This window comes from Delphinapterus leucas, chromosome 10 (assembly GCF_059928025.1).
Source record: "Delphinapterus leucas isolate spDelLeu-1000000601 "Yukka" chromosome 10, BTC_Dleu_Yukka2, whole genome shotgun sequence".
NCBI classification, from domain to species: Eukaryota; Metazoa; Chordata; class Mammalia; order Artiodactyla; family Monodontidae; genus Delphinapterus; species Delphinapterus leucas.
This window is the reverse complement of record NC_143138.1, coordinates 35,721,119-35,746,635: the sequence shown is the minus strand read 5'-3', so window position 1 is coordinate 35,746,635 and position 25,517 is coordinate 35,721,119. Positions and strand designations below refer to the sequence as shown.

The window sequence follows — 25,517 nt, the reverse complement described above, 5'->3', positions numbered from 1 at the left end:
GAGATCCTAGGAGGCCTTCCCAGTGGCCAGTTCTTAGACCCATTCCAGGGTGGACACTCTCTCAGAGAAGCTGGCAGAGGGATGGACAAATGGACAAACAATAGGGAGTGGCCTTGGCCTAGAGGGAGCGTGGGAGGAGGGGCGAGAAGCATCAGGAGGAGGAGGAGAAAAGGAGGAGAAAGAATGTAGGGGAAGGGTTAGGTAGAGAAAGAAAGTGGGGGAGGGCTTCCCTGGTGGCGCAGTGGTTGAGAGTCTGCCTGCCGATGCAGGGGACATGGCTTCGTGCCCCGGTCTGGGAAGATCCCACATGCCGCAGAGAGGCTGGGTCTGTGGGCCATGGCCGCTGAGCCTGCGCGTCCGGAGCCTGTGCTCCACAATGGGAGAGGCCACAACAGTGAGAGGCCCGTGTACCAAAAAAAATAAATAAATAAAAAGAAAGTGGGGGAAAGTGAGGGGAAGAAGGGAGTGAAGGAGTGAGGAGGAGAGAGGGGGAGAGAGGGGGAGGCAGGGGAGCATGGGGGGCCGGGGGGCAAGGAAGGAAGGAAAAACCGTGGCTCGACATGGAGCCTGGAGTTCAGGCTGCAGCTGCAGCTCGTCCCATTGTTAACCACAGAGTTCAGAGCATCACGTTCCCTTCCTGGGCCTCAGTTTTCTCATTAGTGAAATAGGATTGATTTCAGGGTTTCTCAACTGAAATGATGGGGCCAATCATCCCATCCTTGGATTGGAGTTCCCAATCCAAGGGAGCTCTGGTTTTCCAGTCAGAGGTTGGCCTTCTAAGGAGCCATAATTTTGCTCTTTGAAAATCTTGGTCTCTTGGGAAAATCAGATCGTGGACACATGGAAAGAGTGGGGACCCCAAGCAGGAGGACCTGGCACTTGGAGGAATATGAGGAAAACACATTTGTACAAAATAGTGCAGAATATGAGTGGGAAAATGTCACCTTCTACTAAACAACAGGATACGCATGTGTCCCTAAAGGACGGCCATGGTCATTAAGGTTAAAGGAAACTGATGTGAGGAGTGAGGGGAGAGGGGTGGCCAGATGCTGACAGGCCTGGGTTCCAACCCTGGTCTCACCTCTTATTAGCTGGGTGACCCTAGCAAGTTAATTGATCTCTCGGAGCCAGAGTGTTCGCATCTGTAAAATGGGTGCAATGATAGCACATATGTCACACACGTGTTCAGTTCCTGGCCCTTAGAGCCCTCGGTATATGACAGGAGATGTGATTACCGTAAGAGAGGAGAGCCTTGGAGAAGTCTCCTTGGAGAATTTAAGGACGCCAACAACTAATCCTCCACAGTTGGCTGTTCATAGAGAATGTCTGCGAAGCCACGATGACCAGGGAAAGGGTCTCCTCCCTGCCTCACCCCTGGTAGAGCTCTGTGAGCTCTTCTCTGCCAGCTTTTTAAAGCAGTGGCAGGTGACTTCTTTATCAGAGGAGGAGCCCGAGACCTTGCCCTTGCCAGTCTCTAGCAGGACCCTTTTCCTCTCACCTGTCCACTGTAACCTTTCCGCCCACAATGAACGGTATCTGAACTACTGTGTGCGAAGGAATTTAGGGGTGCCGACCGCTCATAGCCGAGGTGTCTTAATAGACACTTTTCAGGACACTTGGTTATCTCTGCCGAAGGTTAGAGATCCCACCAGAGCACCGGCTGCCACCACAGATGACAGAGACTGAACAGCGCCCCGAGCCTGCCTGAGAGTCCGCTCCCCAAAGACCCTCCTTCCAGCATCATCAAAAGTGCTGGGGGTAGAGCTCAGGGAGCATGGTTTTGGGAGAAGCTCCTATAGGTAACCTGATACACGCCTTTGAAATTCAAGGTTCTGAGCTTCACTTGGCAGGCATGGTCTATGTCTACCATATAGCCCTGGAGTAGTTTCACTGGGCCTTTCCCAACACACACACACACACTTCATTGTCTTGAAGCAAAAGAAAAATTAGAGCTGGAGCTTCCTATTTGCTGGGCAGGATACTCCTACCAGTAGGAGCTTGGAAGAGGTCAGAAAAGAAGCTGGAGAAATAGTCAGGGGTTCTGAGAAGCCTCACACTGGGGAGGAGGGCTTATTCTCGTGTGGCGGACACTCGAGAGGCTCGGATCGGAGCCAGAGCCAGAGCAATGACTGGGGGAAGCTCTGGGCTGGCTGGACTAGTGTTTTTTAAACATGCTCTGTGGAGTCCTGGGGTTTCAGGGAGGGGGCCCAGAGTGGGGCAGCAGGAAGGCATTAGGGGTTGGAAACTCAAGTATCCCAGAGATTAGCAGGTACCCAAGGGAAGGCACAGAGAGGGCAAGTGTGGGACACTAATGCCAAGCTCTGTATTGCCACAGAGAAGTGCAGTTGCCTACTTACACTGCCTTTAAGTTTTTTAAAAAAATGAATGGACTATTTTTCTTACAAAAGTTTTAGGTTTACAGAATATTAAGCAAAGAGTACAGAGAATTCGCATGTATCTTCTCTCTCCCGGCTTGTATTTTCCCCTATTACTAACATCTTGCATTAGTGCTGTACGTTTGTTACAACTGATGAACCATTATTATTAACTGATGTCCACAGCTTACGTCGGGGTTCACTCTTTCTGTTGTACGATTCTATGGATTTTGACAAATGCATACTATTGTATATCCATCATTACAGTATCCTACAGCATAGTTTCACTGTCTTAAAAATCCCCTGTGTTCTCCCTATTCATCCTTTCCAGCCCTGCCCTCTCTCCCGGCAACCACTGATCTTTCTACGTGTGCGCATAGGTTTGCCCTTTCCAGAATGTCATAGCTGGAATCATACAGTATGTAGCCTTTTCAGACTGGCCTCATCGCTTAGTGATATGCGTTTAAGTTTCCTCCACGTATTTTCATGGCTCAATAGCTCATTTCTTTTTATCATTAAATATGGATGTACCGTTTGTCTTGTTTTTCCATTCACCTTTTGAGGGACATCTTGGTTGCTTCCAGTTTTAGGCAATTATGAATAAAGCTGTAAACAACCATCTGTAAGTGTGGATGTACGTTTTCAAGTCATTTCAGTAAACACAAAGGGGCATGACCGATGAATAGCATGGTAAGAGTATGTTTAGTTTAGTAAGAAACCACCAAACTGTTTTCCCAAGAGGCTTTGCCATTTTTCATTCCCATCAGCAATGAACGAGAGTTCCTGTTGCTCCACATCCTCACCAGCATTTTGTGGTATCAGTTTTATTTTATTTTAGCCATTCTCATAGGTGTGGAATAGTGTCTCATTATTGCTTTAATTTGTATTTCCGCAGTGACATATGATGTGGAGCATCCTGTCATACACTTATTTGCCACCTGTATATCTTGTTTGGTGAGGTGGCTGTTCAGATCTTTTGCCCATTTATATATGTTTTTCAAATATTTTCTCCCAGTCTGTGGTTTATCTTTTCATTCTCTTAACAGTGTCTTTCACAGAGCAGCATTTTCCATATGAATATAGTCAAACTTATCAATTTTTTCTTTCGTGGATCTACACTGCCTTTTAAAACACCAGCGTAGCCAAACAGAACATACCTTGCCGGCTGTTAACCTGGGGCTTAGGGGCTCACATAGGAGATGTTTTCCTAAAGCTAGAATACAAGCCAAAGTGCTGGCCCTGAGGGCCAGGTTGGGGGATGTGAAGAGGTCCAGGGAAAATGTCAGCCAGGTGGTGGACAGCTCTCTGGTTGGCTGTTTTGTTTTGTTTTAAGAATAGTTTCAGATTTAGAGAAAAGTTGCAAAGATAGTACAGAGAGTTCCCCTATACCCCATACCCAATTTCCCTCATTATATAATCTTATATTAGTGTGGTACATTTGTCACAACTAAGGAACCAATACTGATACATTATTATTAACTACCGTCTGTTCGTTATTTGGATTTTCTTAGTTTTTCTGATCTAGTTCCCATCCAGGATAGCACATTACATTTGGCCATCATATCTCCTTAGGCTCCTCTTGTCTGTGACAGTTTCTCAGAATTTTCTTGCCCTTGACAGTTTTGAGGAGTACTGGTCAGGTATTTTGTAAAATGCCCCTCGACTGGGACTTGTCTGACGTTTTCCTCATGACTCAACCAGGGTTATGGGTTTTTGAAAAGGAGACCACAGAGGTCATTGCCATTCTCATCACATCATCGGATCAGGGACACCGTCTGGCAACCCTCTCCCCAACCCCTTTTAAAAAGCTCTATTTCACATTTCCAACGTGAGAACTCAGCTCTGCTCAGACCCAGGCAAGGAGCGTTCCTTGGCAGTCGAGGCCGAAGCCCCGCTCATGCTGGCCTGATCTCTGCCATGCGGACAGTGGGCCTGTCTCAGAGATGCAGGATGGATGAGGCAGGTGTCATTGGCTCTACCGCCCGCGCTGTGCGGTTGGAAAGAGACAATAACGTGGGTGGCATGAGAAGGAACCTGCCTTCAGAAGGTGTGTGTGTGGGAAGTATAGTCTGTGCTGGCTCATGCCATCACTCAGGGACACTGGCTCTGGGCGTCCTCACGGGAGGGTGCCCACGTCTCTCCTGAGTCTGTGCTAGGACAGAGTCACTAACCAGAGGTTCCTGGGTCCTGGCAGGCTGACTCCCCTCTGCCTTACCCAACATCCCCTCCACAGTTCCCCCCTCCCTCTCCCCTCCCACTACTGCCAACTGCTTCTTCCCACCCAGCGGCAGGACCAGGGCTTGCACAGTTTGGTTAAACTGCTTCTCTTGTCACTGTGGCAGTAGGTCCACTGGCTGTCAGAGCCGGAGGGAAAGGGCCGGGGTGGGGGGAGGGGGCGCGGTACTCCAGTAAAGCCTGAGAGCCACTGGCCTGAGTATTTTCAACTAATTTAACAGTGAAAGTCACTCATCTTCCCGGATCAGGCAGCCTACACTTAGAGCATCAAGACTGGGTTGAGGAGAGGTAGGGCATCTTTTCTGGGCATCCCAACCCTGTCGCAGGGTTCTCCCCTTACCTTTTGCTAGAGAGAAGCTGGGACCTTTCGTGCTGGGATTCTGGCGTCTGGGGAAAGGGTTTCATGTGATTCAATGAATTCACTGCTGGGGAGTTTACCTGTTGGTCCAAGAGAAAGTTTCACAGTGTAAGCATGAATCTAATGACATGGGGAAAATGTCTTTGATGTTATTTCTTAAAGGGAAAAAGCCAGCTAGAAAAGTTGGTATGTACATGTGTGGGAAAAAAATAAATCTAGAGGTAGTCATGACCTTAATGAGGGGCATCAAAACATTCTCTTTGGATGGCAGGATAATGGGTAATGTTTGATTTATTCTTTGTGCTTTTCTGTGTTTTCTAAGTTCTCCATATTGAGCCTGTATTACTTTTTAAAGTTAAGAAAAAGTGTTTGAAATGTGATCTGACAGTTCTCCAGAACTCCTTTCTGGCTTTGCTTTCCCTCGTCCCAAAGAGATGCTGGCAGAGTCGGGAGCGATGCATTCTTCATGCGTCATGCATGTGGGGGCAGCTCCAGCAGGGTCCTGGAAACCTTGCGTGTCTCCACACAGGTCTCCTGAGCAGCGGTTAAACCCCAGCTGATCTGAGTCTTAGCAGAGTGCCCCGCGCTTCTCCCAGGACATGAGAGCACAGGAGGCTGGTGAGCAGCTGCTGCCAGGCCGTCTCCCACTTCCTCCCCATCTCGCTCAGAGGCCGTCATGGGGCAGTTTCTCATCACCTCCTATGTTCTAATGAGGGTTAAGGCTTTTTGCCTGCCCCACTCAGGGTACATCCGCCGGCTATAAAATGGCTTAGTGGCTGCATGGAATGGCTACAGGGCGCCCCATCATCCCTGCTGTGGTCACCTGGTCCCTTCTGTTTCAATGACATCCTGTGGGGTGGAGGGCACAGGCTACCTGCCTTTCACTGTCTATGCAAGTAATAAACGGTCTGAATCCATCAGCCTTGACTGGGTCATACGGGATGATGGGAGAACCCTCATCACTGTCCAGTGGCCGGATGCCCATGGGCACCAGCAGTGGCTGACGGTCTCACCCACTGATGACCTCCCGAGGGAGGCTTCTTAACTGGAGAGCAGGGGCACTGTGAACGTGACTGGGAACCAATGACATCTTTATTCTTCCTAACTTCTACCTGAAATTTAACATATCTTTCGATGATTAAATGTAGACAACAAACCACAGTAGAATGGGTGGCACCAGTGACTCCGCCACCAGTAGAAATGACAGATATTTTCAGATCACGTTACAGTTATTGCAGAAATCTTGAAATACTGTGTTCATCACTACTTTGAAATTGTGGTGAATATTGAGCCCCCCAGATCTTATTAATTAATGCATCTGTAAAATGGTATACATATTACTATACCATAACTGTGCTGCTAAGATACTGTGATAACTGTATTTCCATATTATTGGTTTTATTTGTCATCTTGTGTATTTAACTTTATCCAAATATGTTTCTCCATCGTCTGGCCACGAGGCCACTCGGTAATGTATGGGTTACTGCTCGGTTGTGTCCTTGGGATGCTATCTTCGCTGGCTCTCAGTTTCTTGTCCTTAAGATGACACAATCAGCCTGTTAGAGAATTTCTAAGGGTTCTTCCAGCCACAAAAGTGGTAGGATTATGTGTATGTCATCTCTTTTATTATACACAGCTGAGGGGTCACATGAGGACAGTTGGAACTGGGGGTGTGTACTAACATTTCTTAACAGGTTCTTTAGCCTTCATAATATTATAGAGAACTTCTAGGAATTTGTCTAGGAAATATGCAAAAATGTATCTTCAAATACTTTTCTAGTGAAACGACCCCCAAACAACCTGAGCATTAAACAATAGGAGATTAAATATATTAGAATAAATCCATATGCTTGAACAGTGACAGCACTGGAATGATGTCATGGCATCATGCCATGGAAGAGGTGGCATGCTGGACAGCTAAGTAAAAACAAAAGCCGTTTGTGATACTTGAAGACTAATATGATTCTATTTTTATAAAAGCATAAGGATGTATATGCATAAAAATATAAAATAATATAATCCAACATATTAATATCGATTATCCTTAAATGGTGGGATTATGGTGATTTTACCTTGTGTTTTTCTGTATTTTCTAAAATTTATACCATATATATATATATATATATATATACACACACATACGTGCATATATATGACTGTAATAAAGAACAATCAGTGTTGTCACTATGTCTCAGGAAGCAATGGTGGCAATCCTCCCACTCCCTACATTTCTATGCGTCAGGCACTAGCAAGGAAACAGTGAGCCCCTGACCACTCACGTTCCTTGTTACTAAAACGAGCCCTCGCTTCAGGAGGTAGGGGCTGAGAGCACGTGCACTGCGGGTCTAAGCCCCCATTCTTTTTCCTCTGCTCCCCCCCACCATGGGGCTGGGGGTCTGGCCCCTCCCTGTCTGCCCTGACGTTCCTCAGGCCCCAGAAGGAGGGTGGGCTCTGGGGCAGTGAGGGGCATGGCTGCCAGTACCTGCAGGCTGGTGGCCTCCTCTGCCCACCAGGCTTCAAACTCTTTCTGCAGCTTCACCTTGGCTTTGTCCATGAGTAGCTGCAAATGCTCAATCTCCACCTTCAGCGCCTTCAGGCGCGTGAACATTGCTTTATACCTGCAGTGGAGTCAGAGAGGAGTCTTGAAAGTCACTGGCAGGGAGGGAGTGCTCTAAAGAGACTGGCGGCGGCAGGGCCTGAGCCTCAGAAGCCTGGCCATGCAGCCTTGGTGCCTGGGGCTGGGACCTTACAGTTGCCCACCCAGGCCAGAGTATGGCACCAGCATGTGAGCCCACAGCCAGGTATTTCTGTCCAGTGGGCCGTGGGGCTCTGTGTGTGACAGGACTAACCCCTCTCCAGGAAGGATAAGTACCATTACTGGGCACTGAAGGGCAGGCATTGCTCTAGGCCCTTGCCGTCTATAAACTCATTTAATCCTCTTCACAGCCCTATGAGGAAGGCGCTATTATATCATCTCCCCTTTACAGATTTGGAACCTGAGGCATGGAGAGGTTGAGGAACTTGCTCTATGGCACCGAGCTAATAAACAGAGGAGCCAGGGTTTGAACCCAGGCCATCTGGGGGTGGGGGCAGTGTGACAGGGGGCGCTCAGGGTACATGCCTAGCCAGCCCAGGGGTGGGTGGTGTGTGTTACAGTGACAGCATTGCCCCCTTGAGAGTAAGGAAGGTTTCTTGTTTGGTTTACCCCAAACATCTTCGTGGCAGAGGAGATAGCTGTTGAATGCCTAAATGGATGAATGAACTGAGAAGCTTGTATCAGTAATGACCAGATGTCTGTTTATGCTTGAGGTTCCTCGCTCTGCAGGTTAAATCATTCTGGGGCCCTAAATGGCCGCAGGAGGGTCTGATATTCTCTGGACACCTTGCAGATAAAGAGCCTCAGGAGAGAAGTGGGGGGAAGGAGGTACTCCATGGTCATACTCCTGGGCTCCCCTAGAGGGCAGCAGCAGACAAGGCTCGCCGCTTCCTGGGCTGCAGCCTGCGCTGGGGCTGCAGAGGCTGATCCCAGCGCTGGAGCCTGGCTGGGCCTTCTGCTCCCCACTCCAGCCTCACCCTGCCTCGGCTTCCTGCATCTCACGACTGCCTGCTGAAAGGTGGCACCTCCTCCAGCTATTTTAGGACCCGCTTCCAGAGTAGCTGCAGGCTTGGGACGGGCGTGGCCACCCTGCCCTGCCGCACAGCTCCAGGTGGCCCCGAGGGGCTGGGGTCAGGGTGTGTGTGGCGAAAAGAAAGGGCACCTTCTCTTTTCTTCCTGCAGTCGTGATCGCAGCTTCTCTTCCAGCAGGTCTGGCGCCGAGGGCGTGGGTGTGTTTCCTGAGATACCTGGAGAAGGGAGATGCTGATGATTCCCTCCAGCGGGGAAGAGAGGTCAAGGGAGAGTGTGGTTTAGAGCGGATGACACAGTCATCATGCGTCCCAGGTGAAAGGGACCCTGTGAGTCCTTCTGGGGCCTTTGGATGGGTGCCTGCTTTACCCACCTCCTCTGGGTGGCAACCTCTGCTCGGCTGAGAGCCCCAGAGGAGGGTTCCATGATTATGCTCCATCCACTGTCCCTCCCACTGTCCCATATCTGTCACTGGAAGGGAATTCTTCCTTATATCGCTACCAATCCTTTTACCATGGAGTTCACTCGTTTCCTCTTGAGTCCCCAGGGAAGATGCAAAACACCATTTCCCCCTCCTCTGATACTGAGCCCTTCATAAACCAAGAAGGTATCACTAAAACGGCTCACATCTTACTTTGCCTCAGCTGAGGTGCCGAATTCTCCAGCCTCAAATCATGTCTCCCGTTTTTGACTTCCCTCTGAAGCAGTGGTTCTAAGCCCGATTAACCCAGTGTGCACCCAGGGCTGAGAACCATGCTCAGACGCCCTGCCCACAGGGCCCTGGCAAGTCCTAGGTGAGGACTGTGTCCCCAGACACACCAGCTGTCACTGCTGGTTGCCGGGTTGCCTGCTCTGGTTGCTTGTGTGCTTGTCTGGAGCCCATCCTTTCCTAGCCTGGTGGGTGGGGTCTGTCTATCTTCCCAGGAGGCTCTCGGTGGTTGTACTGCATTTCTCAGCCTCAGAACGCGTCTTAGGAGTTATGCAGCCCCACTTTTTACTCTTTGGAGGGGAGACTCTATCACACGCTAGGTGCTTTCTGGACATGATCAGACTTAATCCTTCTGGTACTCATTGGAGGTATTATTGCTCCCCTTTCACAGATAAGGGCATGGAGGTTCAAAGAGGTTAACCTGCCCAAGGCCGCATGGCTAACTTGAGGAGCCTGGATCCAAATCCAGGTTTGTCTGGTTGCAAGGCTCTCGATTCAGAAATTCCTTCGATAACATTTCTGAGGATGGTCATCTGCTTTCTCCCCCCATACTGCTGGGGGTGAGGCTCAGTGCTTTACACTGAGCATACCTCCTTGCGGGCAGCTCTGTTTCCTCTTAATTGGAGGTGAGACCTGCCCCACTAACTTCTTTTCACCTCTCCTTTGGAGCTCTGGAGCAGCACAGTTTGTCCTCCTTCTTAATCTGATGGTTCTTTAAATACTTTAACAGCAACAGCAACAACAACAAAATACCACATGTGCCTGGAGCTTTATTCCCGGGCTGACTCTGCCTAATTCTCTCACCTGAGGGCTCAGTAGCAAGGTGACTTTCTAATCGATCTGAAGTACAGAGCCTGAATCTGGACATCATACTCCGGATAGGCCCGAGAGGGGCAGGGTAGAGAAGAGTTCTCCCAGCTTTGAAAAATTTACGTTCTATATTTCTATAGGAGGTGAATTACTAACAACGACCATTTACCGAGCGCCTTCTATATTCCAGGTTCTGCCAAGTTCTACTAGACGCTGGGCTAGGTGGCCTACTCATCTTATTGCTAATTCTCAAAATAACTCAGCAGGGAAGGCATTACCATCTCATTTCAGTTAGATTCTGAGGCTCGGAGAGGTTGGTGAATAACTCAAGGTCACAGAGCTAATAAGTGGTAAGGCTGGGATGTGAACCCAATTTTTCTGGTTCCAAAGAGCTAGACGTTTATACCAGGCAGCCCCCTAGCACTGTTTTTGTTTTTCAGCAGCTTCGTCATTGTCATGGTCATGTCAGTTTGTCACGGTCTTCTGTTAAGCTTGCGGTCAGTTTACCCACGTTCCTATATTTATGAGTGGTTGTCGAAACGCATTCTATTTCAGTGTGATTATCCTTTTAATCACAAATGCAACATTTCCCATTTATTGGGGGCTTAGCCTGCTGAGAGGTCCTTATTCTGGCATGCCTTATTCTTTCCCTTTGGGCTGCTTTGATGTCGTTATCTAACTCATTGATAAATACACTAGGCGGATCAGGATTCTGTTCTTTGTCTGCCAGGCACCTGTGACCCTCTGTCCCTTGTGTCAAGTATCACCTGTGACTTGTAAACTGGCTGAGCAAGTGTCTCACTCATAGATACCATAGACTTCCCAGCCGAAGGCTATGCTGTCCCCCATGCTGGTGCATCTTAGTGGCCCTAATGAGCCAAACTGCCTGTCCTCGTCACCCATGGTCCCCCAGGCCTAGGCACCGGAAGCCCCTCGAGGGCAGGGACTGGTCCCTCTGCTCTTTGTATCTCCCCAGTGCTTTGTTTGTTCAGACTCCGCGTCCAGGGTGCCCTCAATGCTGCCCGTGCTCACTGGCCCTTGTCCTCTCTGGGAGACGTCAGACCTGATAAACTGAAGGAAGTATCTCAACACCAAACTGATAACGGCAGGACTTGAAATAGAATATTTCCTTTCCTAATGGTTTCAGAAATGGACACGTGTATCTCCGAGTCTGTTAAAAAAGAAAAGCTGTGGCTCTCCTTTGTCCTTTTAACACTTTTTGATCCCATACCAAGGAACCCCCTGAGAGATGCAGTGAAGACCCTGCTCTGGGGTGAAGCCTGGGCCAGTGAGGAAACTGAGGCCAGATCGGGTAGGACCTTGAGGGCCTGGAAAGGACGTTGGCTTTGAGAGAGCTGAGAGGCTGGAGGGCGTTGCGGAGAGGAATGGTGTGATCTATTCCTTTGATAGCAAAGCCAAGCAGTTGTTTTGCTGGTCAAGACAAAGCTGCTCCAAACTGAAGCATAGTTAATGTGAGGTGGCGCCAGGGTGGTGAAAGGATCTGGGAAAGAAAGCTGGGGCAAGGGAACTTGGGCAGCCAGAATGAGGGCACAGCATACCCCCAAGACACAAGCTACCCGCGTTGCCATGACAACCAAAGGGGCCTCTTGCCAAAGTGATGTTTGCTGAGTGAAATGCATTGTAACCTCACCAGGAGACGGCCCTGGCTGCTTCTGCTGCTTCCTGCAGCTTGGCTTATCAGCCCTCTCTCAAGAGAAAGAGGGGCTGGGAACTGAAAGGGAACCAGACAAAACGACTGAGCAGGAACAGAGGAAAAGGGAGTAAGTAAAGGGCAGTTGCGCTTTGCAGGTCTCCATGCCCACTGGGACTGTGGCCAGGGACAGAACCTCCAGTCACCTGATAGGAGGCACAAGGAGTCCTCCTTTCAAGCACAGGACTCTGGCTGGGACGGGAGCACTGAAGGTCATAGCCCTGAGTGGCCCATGAGGTCACACTGTGAGTCTGTGTGGGCAGCTGTCTCCCACACAATACAGAAGCGAAAAAGAAGGGCTTCATTCCAGCGGCTGTAGATCTGAATGTCACACACGGAGGAAGCCCTGAGCAGTCAAATAGTAACTGAAACTTACAAGGGCGTGGTGACTCAAGGGCACACACATCTCAGGCTGACCCCACCTCTGATGTGTCAGGTGTTTGGAACCAGCAGCACAAGAACAAATGGGTGCTTGCTGGGAAGGCCAGCCTCCTGTGGGTCCCCTTATACCTGGCATGATTTCAGGGTCACTGGAAAGATCACTGTACCTTCTCTTCCCACCTCCCCATACCCTACACCCCCCCCCCAAAAAAAAACCTCTCCTACAGTCAGTAAATGTCTGAAATGTGCAGAATCTCGTTTCTTTCATTCACTGGCTTTCTACTGGGGGTGAACCTGAGAATCACCTAAGGTGCTTGTAAAAGCAAAGACTGCTGGGCCCTACCCCAGACGTTCTGAGTTAGGATTTGATGGTAGGTTCCCCTGTGATTCCGATGCTCGCCCCTTGTTAAGAAACACCGTTCAAGGCTCTGTGTCCAGTTTCAGTGCAAGTACTCCATGCAGGAGTCACTGAGGATGCAGGACCTGCAGGGGTTCATATAGGATGCTATACGGGGGCCAACATGGCCCTTTGCCCCCCGCCCACCTTCCAGACCTTTGGAAGCCACTGTGGGGCAAAGGAGCTCAGGGATTTGAACCAAGGAAGTCACACTCTCTGTAGGGCTGGGCTGCCTGCACTTGGCCCTTGCAGATGGTGGATATCTGAATAACGATATCCACCATGTGGCTGCTCTGTGGCCCTTATATAACAAGCCCATCACAGATGGGGAAACTGAGTTCTGACAGGGGAAGTCATCTTCCCTGGGATCACACCACTGGTAAAAAGAGCTGGAGTCAGGACCCAGCTCTGTCTGACTTCAAAGCTGGTGCTTTTTCCCTTGCAAGCGACTGGCATAATGAAGGCAGCCATGGGGCAGATCACTGAGGTCGGTATTGACTCGTCCTTGGTATCTGAAGGTGATGCTCTTTTCCATGAATGCCTTTCAGGTGCGGGGCCGGGGCTGAGAAAAAGCCTCAGTCTCTCCCCCGAGTGCCAGCCTGTGCAGACTGCCCTTTCCTAACCGAAACCACGGCCTGCACGCTGCTCCCACCGGGTATCTGCAGCTCGCCTGATGGGTGCGAGGAGCTTCGCTACCCACGTTCCCCACGGGAGCCTGGCCCCCCCAAGGCAGCCCCCAGAACACCCAGAGCCAGCCTACTTGTCTCCTTAACTGTGTGTTAGGAATCCTAAGGAAGGCGGTATTGACATTTCCAACCAGGCACCAGCCGAAAGGGGCCCTGTGGTCTTCCAAGGAGTAAAGGCCGGTGCCCTGCGCGGGAAAGGCCATGAATTATGTGGCTCTACCGTGGCAGACGAGACAGCAGAGCCACGGAGGCATTCCAGCAGGGGGCCTTAGCTATCCAACTACAGATTCGCTCCCTGAACACCCACTCTGGGCCTCCTTGGGCTACACTGTCTCACAGAGCCCAGATCACAGCCTCACCTTGCTTCCGAAGTCAAAGTGTCTATTCTACCCAAGATGGATGATGTCAGTAGCTCAGTTACCACAATGGTCAGCAGCTCAGAGGCAAAGGTTCTGGCTTCCCGATCAGACCATTTCCTGTTTAATGGCTCAAATTTATTGCCAGCTGGAGTGATCACACGCTGACAGGTGCTTAGGGCCACCATGCCTCTTGGTGTTGATTTTGTGTAACACCATCGCTGTCCACGGCAGGCTCGGACTCAAGGGCGTGGTGAATACCCTGCGGACCCAGGGCTGTGGCTGATCATTGCTCGGGTCCCCACTCACCACTGCCGTCCTTCCCGCAGGGAGAATGGGGCACTCTCCGAGAGCACAGATGGCCCAGCTTTAGCACAATCAAAATCCTTCCCCATGCCGGTTTGGAGCCTGGACTCTGCCCATGGAAGGCCAGCTGCGTCCCTTCCCTCCTGAGTAACTGCCTCTGCGTCCACTCTGGGCCTCTCTGCCCACGACCAGACCCCTGGGATGGTGGCCTCTCTCCTTCGGCATTGCTCCCCTCCACTGCATTCCCGGAGGAGGACGCGGCCCATACAGAGGGTCAGTGTGGACTTGCAAATGATACAAGGGAGACCCCAGGAGCATCCCGCATTCACAGGAAAGATGCTTCTAGTCTCTTTACTCACTTCCTGACCACGATCACCTCTGCTCAAATGGGAGCTCTTTCTTTCCCCCAACTCTCCACAGTCCTTTCTGCTGGGACCCCAGCTCCATCTCTGCTTTCCGGTCGGCATTCTCTGGGTGCAGCCACTCAGAGCCTGGCACCTCCTTCTGAGGCTCCTGATACCCTCTCCCCACCCCCTTCAGAGGCAGGCCTGTGCAAAGGCTGCTCCTGCCTGCGTCCAGCCCATTGAGGCCTCCTCACTCCTCAGAAGTGTGCCGACATTACTGAACTCAGGGTTTCTCTACGAGCCCGAGTCCGTCGGCAATTCTACCCTCTTGTCACTTTTGCCTCACTGACCAGTGGTGACCACATTTCTTAATCTCAGTGGCTTTTCAGAGAGACATTAGCAGGAAGCTTGGCATCCCTAAAACCCAGCTATATCCTTGTCACACTGGACCCAGCGAGTCTGGAGTGTTCTCAGGATACCTAGACTGTGGGGAGGGCAGTTTTCCCCACACCTGTGAGGGTGAGCACAGGCCTTCCTCCTGTGAAAACCTCTAACGATAATGATTAGTGGGGTTTGGTCAACTCTCTTGATTGGCTTGTAAAAGAAACTTTAGGACTTCTAGGAATTGAACTGAGAATCCTTAATAAAATCATCTCCCTCCACTTTTGGAAAACTTATCTGCTACTAGGCAATTTGTAAGCCAATCTGTTCATTTGGCAAAATTTTGTTGTATTTCAGAGTCAAAAGTGAGTTCGGAAACAGACTACGCAGTAGAAATGGCACATTTTCAAAGTGATGTGGCAAGAGTGGGCAGACAACCAAAATGCGCACATTGACGTTAGAAAAGGGCCAAAAGAAATTTCTGGAGATTTTTTTTAAAGACCCTAGTAGTTTGCCTTCAGCCCACCTTATCCGCTTCACTGGGGGTAATGTGTGTAGAGATCCTTCCCAAGGTAGGGAGAGGGCTTGAAGGAGACAGCTCAGAAAGCTTGATGAGAACTCTTGGGAATCTGTGTGTTTGTGGTGTGGTGTGTGTGTGCACGGTGTGTTGTGTGTGTGCACGGTGTGTTGTGTGTGTGTGGTGTGGACAGAACTGTGACTCCCCTCAAGAACTCTAGAGGGTGGGGCATGTGATGCTGTGTGAGAAGCAAGAGCAGAGTGGCTGCCATTTCTGTGGCAAAAGCATGGGCTCCAGCATGGAGGAGAGTCCGTTAGGGTCACCTGAGATCAGAGGCATGCTGGCAGATGTGTCACAACCAGCTCTCTGGAGAGAAAAAGCCCTGATTTGTAGTGTTTGCCAATGTTTGTGGTGTGACTGATTTCACGCCACCAGCATGATGCTCCTGAATCTGGAGCTGGGAGGAGATGCCCATGGTCAGTGCTCGTGAGCCAGAGTGAGCGGGGTCCAGCACAGCACTCAGACCCTTTGGCACACCACTTAAAACTTAGATCCCTTTTAATAAAGCCACCTAGAGGGACCCTAGGAGAAACAAACCTGGCGGTGGACCACAGGAAGCCTGGGAGAGCTAGGCCTGTTCCTTTTGCTTCTCCAAATCCACTCTCCGCCCTCTCCTCTTCTGCTCCTCACCCCAGGAGCCTGGCTGGTAGAACAGTGGGCTTCCTTGCCCTCCGCCCTCTGGCTGGACTCAGCCGATGGGGAACATGGGCAGGGACTGGAGCATGGGAGGAGACAGGCTGAGGTATTTCTTTCCCCAGACATCTCTGTAGAGGCCACGAGCTGGATGCACTGCTTTACTGAAGGTCAGAGCTCCTATCAGATGGCCAGAGCCTTTCTGCACAGCCATTACTTTTTTTTTTTTAACATCTTTATCGGAGTATAATTGCTTTACAATGGTGTGTTAGTTTCTGCTGTATAACAAAGTGAATCAGCTATATGTATACATATATCCCCATATCCCCTCCCTCTTGCACCTCCCTCCCACCCTCCCTGTCCCACCCCTCTAGGTGGACACAAAGCAACCAGCTGATCTCCCTGTGCTATGTGGCTGCTTCCCACTAGCTATCTAGTTTACATTTGGTAGTATATATAAGTCCATGCCACTCTCTCACTTTGTCCCAGCTTACCCTTCCCCCTCCCCGTGTCCTCAAGTCCATTCTCTATGTCTGAGTCTTTATTCCTGTCCTGCCCCTAGGTTCTTCAGAACCATTTTTTTTTTTTTTAGATTCCATATATATGTGTTAGCATACGGTATTTGTTTTTCTCTTTCTGACTTACTTCACTCTGTATGACAGACTCTAGGTCCATCCACCTCACTACAAATAACTCAGTTTTGTTTCTTTCCATGGCTGAGTAATAGTCCATTGTATATATGTGCCCCATCTTCTTTACCCATTCATCTGTCGATGGACACTTAGGTTGCTTCCGTGTCCTGGCTATTGTAAACAGTGTTGTAGTGTACATTGTGGTATATGACTCTTACGGTTTTCAGGGTATATGTCCAGTAGTGGGATTGCTGGGTCGTATGGTAGTTCTATTTTTAGTTTTTTAAGGAACCTCCATACTGTTCTCCATAGCTGCACAGCCATTTCTGTCTTCAAGTTTCATAACTGCTCACTCCCTTGCCCTCTTAGGCCTGATGCTTCCTGCCTTGCTGCTGTTAGTACCTCTGGGGTACTGCGATCTCCTTTGTGGTTTCCCTACCCTCTGCTCACGCCTTTGTCAACAGGACTTCATTCAACTCTCTTCACAATAGCTAATTTGAATAGTGCCACTTGCTTCCCGTTTGGACCCTGACCTGTACAGGTAAGCAACTGTCCGAATGAGGTGCATTCCTTCGAGACAAGGAACGCCTCCAGGGACCCGTGAAAGTACCCCGAATGAGCAAGAGTCATCTGTGAACATTTGCTGGGCCCAGAGAGCACAAAGCTGTGTTACAATGGTACCAGTTCAGTGTGATCTTTACCAACTGCCTTTCCTCCCTTCCTTCTTCTCTCCAACTCCTTCTGGGGAAACAGCTTAGCAGGCTGAGGGAAGAAGTGAGTTAGAGAGAGAAGGAGCTGACCATGTCCCTCTCTTCCTGGTGGTTGGCCTTAGCTGGGGAAAGGGAGGGAAGTCTTATCTTTGAGTGAAATTTGAACTATTGAGATTCTAGTTACAATACAGAATGACCATTGTGGGCTTCTGTCGTTTTTGTTGTTGTTTGTTTTGCTGGTAATTAACAATGAACAATTGAGTTACTGGGCTGCCCAGTTTCTTCCAGGGGCAGGAGAAGAACTCTCTCCATTGTGAGGATTTATAGAAACAGGGGGAGAGCAATAAAAAGCAGCCTTCACAGGCGCTTCCCCTGTATTGTTCAACATGCAGGCAGACCATCTGCAGCTGTTAGTCCCTCCCAGAGAATACAAGGCACCTGGAGGAGAAAGTGAATGGTGGTAAACTTTCCGTTTTCCTCTTTAAGTAAAATGATTCTGACATGAACGGTAGTGAGGAAAACGAAGATGAATTGGAATTGAATTGGGATTCACTTTTTACTACCACTTCCACCAACACAATGATTCCACGAGAACAGTCATTTGTGTTTGATTTCTGAACCGCTGGAATCTAGTCCTTCGTAGAAATTATTATAAACCATTACAAACACAAAAAAATATTCAAAGAATGATATAATAACAATAGTATTTTGGAAAATCTAAAAATCAGCAGTTTGCACAGCTGCCTTAGACTTGGGCTTTGTTTGGAGCTAGAACGGTTCAGAATTGGTGGAGGCCTCCTTTGTGCCCTCCCCTAGCCCCACCCTCCGTCCCTGAAGGTAACATCACTGTCCTGATGGAGCTCCATAGCCTTCCCTTCATGCTTTTATATTCGCGCTCTGTGTCTCTAGTGCCCTGTAAACGTTACTTAGCCATTTCTTGACTTAAGGGTGGCAGAGTGTTCTCTTTATAACCGTTTGTCGGACTGTGCACCTGTACTTGTGTGTTTTATGAATCTTTCATGTCCAAAGCTCCCATTCCCTCCCGCCCCGACAAAAAGTCTTGAAAATTTTGGAATTTACACAAACGGTATGGGTCCATATATATCCTTCAGCAATTTTCTTTCTTTCAATCACCATTGTGTTTTTGAGACGTATTCACACTGCTACACGTAAATCCAGTTTATCCATGTTGAATTCTCTAGGGTGTTCCACTGTGTGACTGTATCACAGCTCTCGCTCCCTTATGCACCCCCTACTGGGGACCTTTGCGTGGTCTCCTGTCTTGGTTCTTGTTCGTTTGACTGTCTGCTATGATAAGAACAATGCTGCCAGGAGTGCCCCCTCGGGCACACATGTGACACCATCTCAGGTATATGTTCCTAGGCGTGGAATTGCCAGGTGGTGGAGGTTGCATATCTTCTAGATATTGCAGATATCAGATATTGCCTGATTCATCCCCAATGGTTGGTCATAGGCTTTATCTATACAATTCACTTCTCCCTGCTTCTCTTTTCCTTTTCTTTTTTTATTTGGAAATTGCTCTGCTCTGCTCTCTGGGTGTCCCCTGCCCACAGCTCTCTGTACAACAGTGCCCTCATGGTTTTCTGAATAGACATCAGTATTTTCAAAGCACCACTTAGAGCTTTATGTGGGTTATTTGGAACACAAAGCACCCATCGTCTGTATCTGAGCACAGACGACCCCGGTTTCTTGCTGGTAGGTCTTCCCCAAACGCATCATCAGTTTCCTTGGGGATTTAGGAAGGTCTTACCCAGCTCCACTATGCTTGCAACACCATAGGTCCTGCAAAACAGTAAGAACTTTTCTGGGCTGAGACTGGCCAAACACAAGAGAGGACAGATGGAGGAGCCGGCCGTGGTATATTTTATCAGATACATTTTTGCAGATGAAGTCAAGAGGTTAGAATTTTGTCTACTGTGTTTGATTGTTATGGACTGTGTCCCCTCCAAAATTCACATGCTGAAATCGAATCCCTAATGTGATGGTATCTGCAGGTGGGGCCTTTGGGAGGTAATTGGGTCATGAGGGTGGAGCCCCCATGAATGAGATTAGTGCCTTTCTAAGAAGAGACCAGAGAGCTGGCTCGATCTTTCCAGCACAAGTGGACGCAACGAGAAGCCGGCAGTCTGCGCCCAGGAGAGGGACCTCACCAGAACCTGACTCTGATCTCAGGCTTCCAGCCTCCAGAACTGTGAGAAATAAATCTCCATTGTTTATCAGCCACCTAGTCTGTGGTAATTTGTTACAGCAGTCCCAACTGATGGAGACATCGGTCAAATGCCTAATTCACTCAAAGCAGCACATATGGTTTCTGCATATCTGCACAATGAAAAATATGGCTCTGGCAACTGGTAACAGGATCATCAGTGTTCAAGTGCTCAAAGGAATAGACAGCCCCTTCCTGGGGCTTGATGTATTTTTGCAAAGAAGAGTGATTTATAGAACCTGTGAGCAAATGTGGGTAGAGAGACGTGGTGACTGGGGACCATGGTGACCTCCACCAGTTATGCCAACTCATGTTGGTAGCCCAGGACTGTGGTAGCTCTGTGGCCAGGGGCTCTGCCCACTGCCTGGGCATTTGGTTCCCGACACCCAGAGTCACAGTTCTTGACAATTCACTGAGCATCTACTTTGTCCTCGGCTCCATCACATATACACCTCGCTCAGCACTGAGATCAGTCCTGGGGAGTAGGTGTTCTTCTTCTCTTATGGACAAGGAAACGGAAATGCAGGAAGGTTAATGGACCAAAGTCACATGACTAGCGAATGGCAGAGGCACCATCAAGCAGGGTTCTCCTGACTCTAGAGCGAGTGCTCTTTTTACTAAACCATGGTCGCTGTTCAAGACTCACCCCGGGGCTGAGGCCCACAGCCTTCCATTCTCCAGAACGGCTGCTGAGGGAGTTGGAACTACTCGAAGGGTCTGGAGCCTTGGCAACTGGGAACTGGGCAGGGAAATGGGGTGGGGACTCCTTATTACTCCCAGCCTCCATCTTGAGCCTGGAAATTTGGCCAAGGACCTTGTGTCACCGAAGCTGACCCTATATTCACAAGCACCTGTGGATTAGAATCGGCTCAGGTGGTGAGACTTTATCACTGGTCTTACAGAGCCACCTGAGTCCTTTTGGAACCAGCTGAGATGCCATCTCAGCCTCTGGGCCAGCTGCTTCCTTTTCTTTCTCCCTTACTCCAAAGGGTCAGCATTTGGATCATTCATTTCAGGTAGGATGAAAACATCTCTAACCCATCCAAGCCCTCGCATGTCTCCTCGCCAAGGTTGTGAGTGTTTTCTGCATGTCTTAAGGAACTCTGCGTTCACAAAGAGATACAATTGTGGCACTTGACGGCTGAGGAGTGTTAGATTCAGTTGTTCATTCAACCAGGGATCTGTAGACGTCCGCTAAGTCCCAGGGACTGTGATGGGCTGTTGGGCACAGGATATCATTTAATCCAACCACCCCCATTTTACAGATGTTGGAACCTAGGCACAGAGTCCCTTAGCTGGTGAATCTTTAAGGCAAAAATCGGATCCCTTAGATATCACTGATTTATTCAGCTAACACTTAGGGAGGACCTTCTGTGTGCCAATCACTGTGCTTGGGGCTGGGGGAGAAGGATAAAAGACTGAGTAATTACTATACAAGTGACAAGTTCTCTTATAGAAGCATATGCAGAGTTCCGTGTGAGCCCAGGGGAAACTGAGATAGCTCTGGGGAAGGGAAGCTTGGACTGTCTGCCTTTGGAAATGTCTCAAAAAGAGCTGCAAGTTCCGAAGGGAGGAAGATGTGTTCAAAGCTCAGAACCTTTTCTTCAAGCAAAGGCTTAATGACAAAAAGAGAAACAGAAGTTGCTTTGGTTGAACCAGGTGAAAATCCTGGGGTCCTGCCATTTGCACCCTGGGTCCCCTCACCCTCACCCTGTGGTCCCAAAGGGGCCACAGCGTGGCCCAAATGGGTCCCCTAGAGCCCATTTTGAAAACCACTGGGCTGGCTGATGCCGGGAGGGTTGCTCCAGTTGTCTCCATCAGTGGTCCCTCCCCTCATCCTGGAATTCCTGGTCTCATGCTGGGTGCCCAGGCTAGTCTGCTGAACACATTGATGACAGTCTGGCCTTTTGCTTTCTCTCAAATTTGTGGCTCCCGGGCTCAGAATTCCAAAAAGCATTTCAAGACTCAGGCTTAATTTTCCACCACACGGGAGAAGGTGGCAGTGGTGGTGGCCTGTCTTTGGAGAATGGCAGGGACGCCACAAGAGGTCACTGCAGGAACACCGTTCAGGAGAAAAGAACTCCTCAGAGCGCTCTAAGCTGGAACAACGAGGTAGAACAGGGAGCCTTCAGGGTCAGTGCCTCTGTCGACCCTCATTAAGGCCCTGCTGGGATTCACCGCTGTCACTGCCGGCTCTTCAGGTCAGGTAGCGTGCGCGCGCTACCCGGTGGTAATCCGAGGGCCCCACGAGGCATTGCAGCTACAATGGCCTGTTCTCAGGGGTCGCTTCTGCATGGCATGTGGTCAGCGTGGGACTCCCCGGGCAGCCCCAGATCTCGCTGGGCAGTGTCTGCAGCAGGTTTACCCAGAGATGGCCAGGAGTCCTCAACCCCTCCCTGGGCCTGGGCTGCAGGCGTGTGTACCCGGAGGAATCGCCCAGTGCAGGGGCCGGGTGAAGGCTTGGGTGAGGGGGGTCTCCAGGGTGGTACAGGTTATTTACTCACCAGTCAGGTAGCAAATGCTGAGGCGTTCGAGCTACCGCCTGGGGTTTTCTTTTCCTAAAAGGCCTCTTTGACCAAGACTTCCTTGCTCAAAAATGCTCAGTGGCTCAACTGCCTATGAGAGAAATCTTTGGATTCAAGGCTCTCAGTGAACTGGCCCAGCTCACCGTGTTGGCCTTTTTCTGGACTACTTCATATCAACTCCCCACAAAGCACAAAACAAACACATACCACACACACACACACACACACACACACACACACACTGTATACACCCCCCCACATACATATACATACACATCACACACACACTATATACACATACATCCCCTTCATACATACATATCACACACACACTATACACACATACATCCCCCTCATACATACATATCACACACACACACACACACGCACCCCGAATCAGCCTTCCCCCCCTCCCCACCTCAGCACACACATGACAACTAACCCCTGCTCCCACCCTCCTCTCTGTGGTTCTGACTCCTGCTTATTCTTCAAGGCTCAGCTCAGGCCCATGGCCTTGGTGACACCCCCCAGGGGCCACTCTCTCTGTTAAGGTCCTGAAGCTCTGATGGTCTGTCCCTCTTACCTGTCACATTTCACATGCTACTTGGTAGTGCGATGGGCCTTTTAAATTTTAATCACAGGCACGTGGTAGAATTTTGATCGTGAGCTGCAGGAGATCCAGGCCCTGATCAAATATTGCTTGGAAGAGACACCTGAGAGAGAGGGCACAGCCCCCGTTCCTGGGATGGCTTCCTGGGCTCTCGCCCTGAGCTGTGAGGCCGTCAGAAAGCAGGGTTCCTGGAGTACATCACCTCTCAGTGAGTTATGCGCTAATGTCAGGCCTCTCGCTTTTACAGAGGGTCAATGCGAGAATCATCTTGTGGAACGTTGCGGTATCTTTTGTAAAACTGCAGTTGACGACATCATTCACTATGTCACTCAGTGTCCTTTATACAAAGGTCCTCACGATAAATTCTGGTCTGTGTTTAGTTCCAGAAGACATTCTATTTCTGCAGATAAATTAGTTAGTATGCTTCCTGTGGTCAGAAAATGAAAACTGTGTAACTCTGGGTACTCCTCTTTCTGCTTGGTGGCTAGATAAGACAGAGTCGGATTTATTGCCTGTGTGATGTAATCCGCTCAGCTGTGGGCTCCGAAAGCACTTACTCCTTCTACTTCTTTTAAATGGACTTATTTTATGTTCAAATGTCTCATTCCACTTTTGCAAGATGTGTGAGTCTGGGAGTCATCTGGGGAAGCATTGACTTGGCCTGTTTATTGCCTGTGCTGGCTGCCGGGGGTACAGAGATTAATTTGACTGCACCCAGCTTTCCAGGAGCTCACATTTTAGAGTGGAGAATAGCTATGGAAATAATTACAAAACAAGGTTGGTGCTTCAGCAGAGGTGCATGAGGCTAAAGGACAAAGCAGACTGGCGAGGAGCGGGTGGGCAAGGCTGCATGGAGGAGGTCAAGGCCAACTTGGTTTGGGGCTACAGTAGGAAGAGGACAGTGGATAGAATAATACATGTGTCTAAATCCGGAATTAGATAAAGAGTTATCTTTTTAATGTATATATCTCCTTGTGCTGGCTATGCACCCTTCGAGGGCAGGCACTGAATCCCTGTCCCTCTGTGGACTCCATAATGCTCAGCCTGGGGCTGAGGGCCGTGCAGTGTGGTGGTTACAGCACAAGCTCTCAATCTGCATTTGTGTCCTTGGCTGAGCAAAGCTGGGTAGGTTCACCTTAACCCCTTTGGGCCTTAAGTAAAGTGAGGATAATAGTAGTACCTCCCGCATGGGGATTTTAGGAGCTTTAAAGAGGGAAATACAAGTAAAGAGCTTAGAGCCACGGCACATGGGGAAGTACTCAAGAAACGTCTGCTGATTCGTCCCAGCTGCATCACTGACAACACTTTACCACGTTGGGGAGCTAGCACAACAGAGAGGGAAAAACACACGCAGCTGAATTCAGCAAAGCACTCTCAACTCAGCCGGCTCGATCTAGTTCAGTTAGTGTCACTTCCACATGATGCTTAATTGAAAAATAATAGTTTTATTGTTTCCTGAAATAGTGTGCGGGAGTCAGCCCTGCTCTAAGTCCAGCAGTAACTTGTTTGTTGATGATATTCTTAGAACTGGTCATTGATGACTTTCTTAAGAAACCCACCCCCTCCAGCTCTGGCTGTCACATCAAGGGGGCCCACTGGGCCCAATTCTTCTCTTGCCACACTGTCTCCGTTGGTTTCCCTGGTCACTGCCTTTCAAAAGGACCAGGGTCCCTTGGGTGGGCAGTGAATGCAGGCAGAACCATAATGTGGATTTTCAGCTGGGAAGGGGAGTAGAAGTCTTCTTAAGAGCAAAGATGCTCATGCACAGAATGGGCCTTTCCATGGGTGCTTATCTGTGTGCCAGTGGTGTGGTGGGAAACGTTTAACAACTAGCTCTCTGGGAAAGAAAGCCCCAGTTTATAACAGTATTTGCCCTTGGTGTAAATACTCCCACTGTGGCTGATTTCAAGCTGCCAGTGGGATGTCACTGAGGGTGGAATTGGGAAGAGAGGCACAGAAGCACACCGTGAGACAGTGTGTCCAGGGCACAGACGCAGTCATTGTAAATAACCTCATGAGCAGAGATAGCAGTAAAATGTAGTAAATTAATCAGGAAGTGATATATTTTGAGTGTTCCCCAAATTCCTGACATGGTGACATGCTCTCCACTGGATCTGGCCTTCTTTCATCAGTCTGCTGTCTCTTCCACACGGGGCCTCTCACCTCACCATTAAGTATGCTTTACGAGATTACACTTCTGCAAATTTTCTTGGCCATATGTCTACTCATACAAACAGAGACATATTCTTATGCAAAATACATGAGAAAACTTCTCCTGCTCAGACTTGCTTATTACTGCTGACCCCCCTAAGCCCCCAAAACCCCAAACTCAACCAAGCGACCCCACCTGCACTTTCATGGAAACTTAGGAACATGTAGGTAAAAGAAAGAAATAATATCAAAGGGAATACTTGAAATGGAGGGTGAGGGAAAGTAGGGAGGAGAAGAAACAGACAAAGAAACAGAACAGAAAGGGGGAAGGAACCGCAACACAAACCCACAGAAATGGAAGGGTGAGACCAGGTGTAGTCACTGCCTCATCCCTGTACTGAAGCCCAAACTACAGGACGTCAGGAAGCCAAATACACCGAGCGAGTTGTTTTTGTTCTTACAGGAGCCATGGGTCCTGGCCTTCAGCCCCAAGGCTAGTCTGAAGGGCAAGGGTTAAGGCAGGAAATGGCGCTGTAAATAATCTGCTGCATTGAGAGCTTTCTCTCAATGAGAAGAAGTCCCTTCTGAAATGTGTCCCTTGGGACACATGTGCACCGGCGGGTCCACAGCCCCATCAGACAATCTCCTAAGGCGTCTGGATAGCAATGTGGCATTTGATCTCAAAATGGCAGCAGGGAGATGGTAACACTTCTTCTCTAATTGGGATAGTATGCTTTTAAAATAAATAGGTATTTCAAATGCTCTTAATTGGACTTTC

The 25,517-nt window shown here is 49.3% G+C and overlaps 1 protein-coding gene across 1 annotated transcript in view; it reads right to left on the bottom strand.

Annotated features, from left to right (window-relative positions):
- LOC111178778 (kinesin-like protein KIF6) overlaps positions 1-25,517 on the bottom strand; it is a 77,904-nt gene that overhangs the window by 7,676 nt on the left and 44,711 nt on the right. Inside the window, exons 4-6 of the mRNA XM_089919865.1 lie at positions 8,727-8,811; positions 7,451-7,586; positions 4,951-5,048 (exon numbers count right to left, since the gene is read on the bottom strand). Of these exons, the coding sequence (XP_089775991.1) occupies positions 4,951-5,048; positions 7,451-7,586; positions 8,727-8,811 (319 nt within the window). The remainder of the gene's footprint in view (positions 1-4,950; positions 5,049-7,450; positions 7,587-8,726; positions 8,812-25,517) is intronic.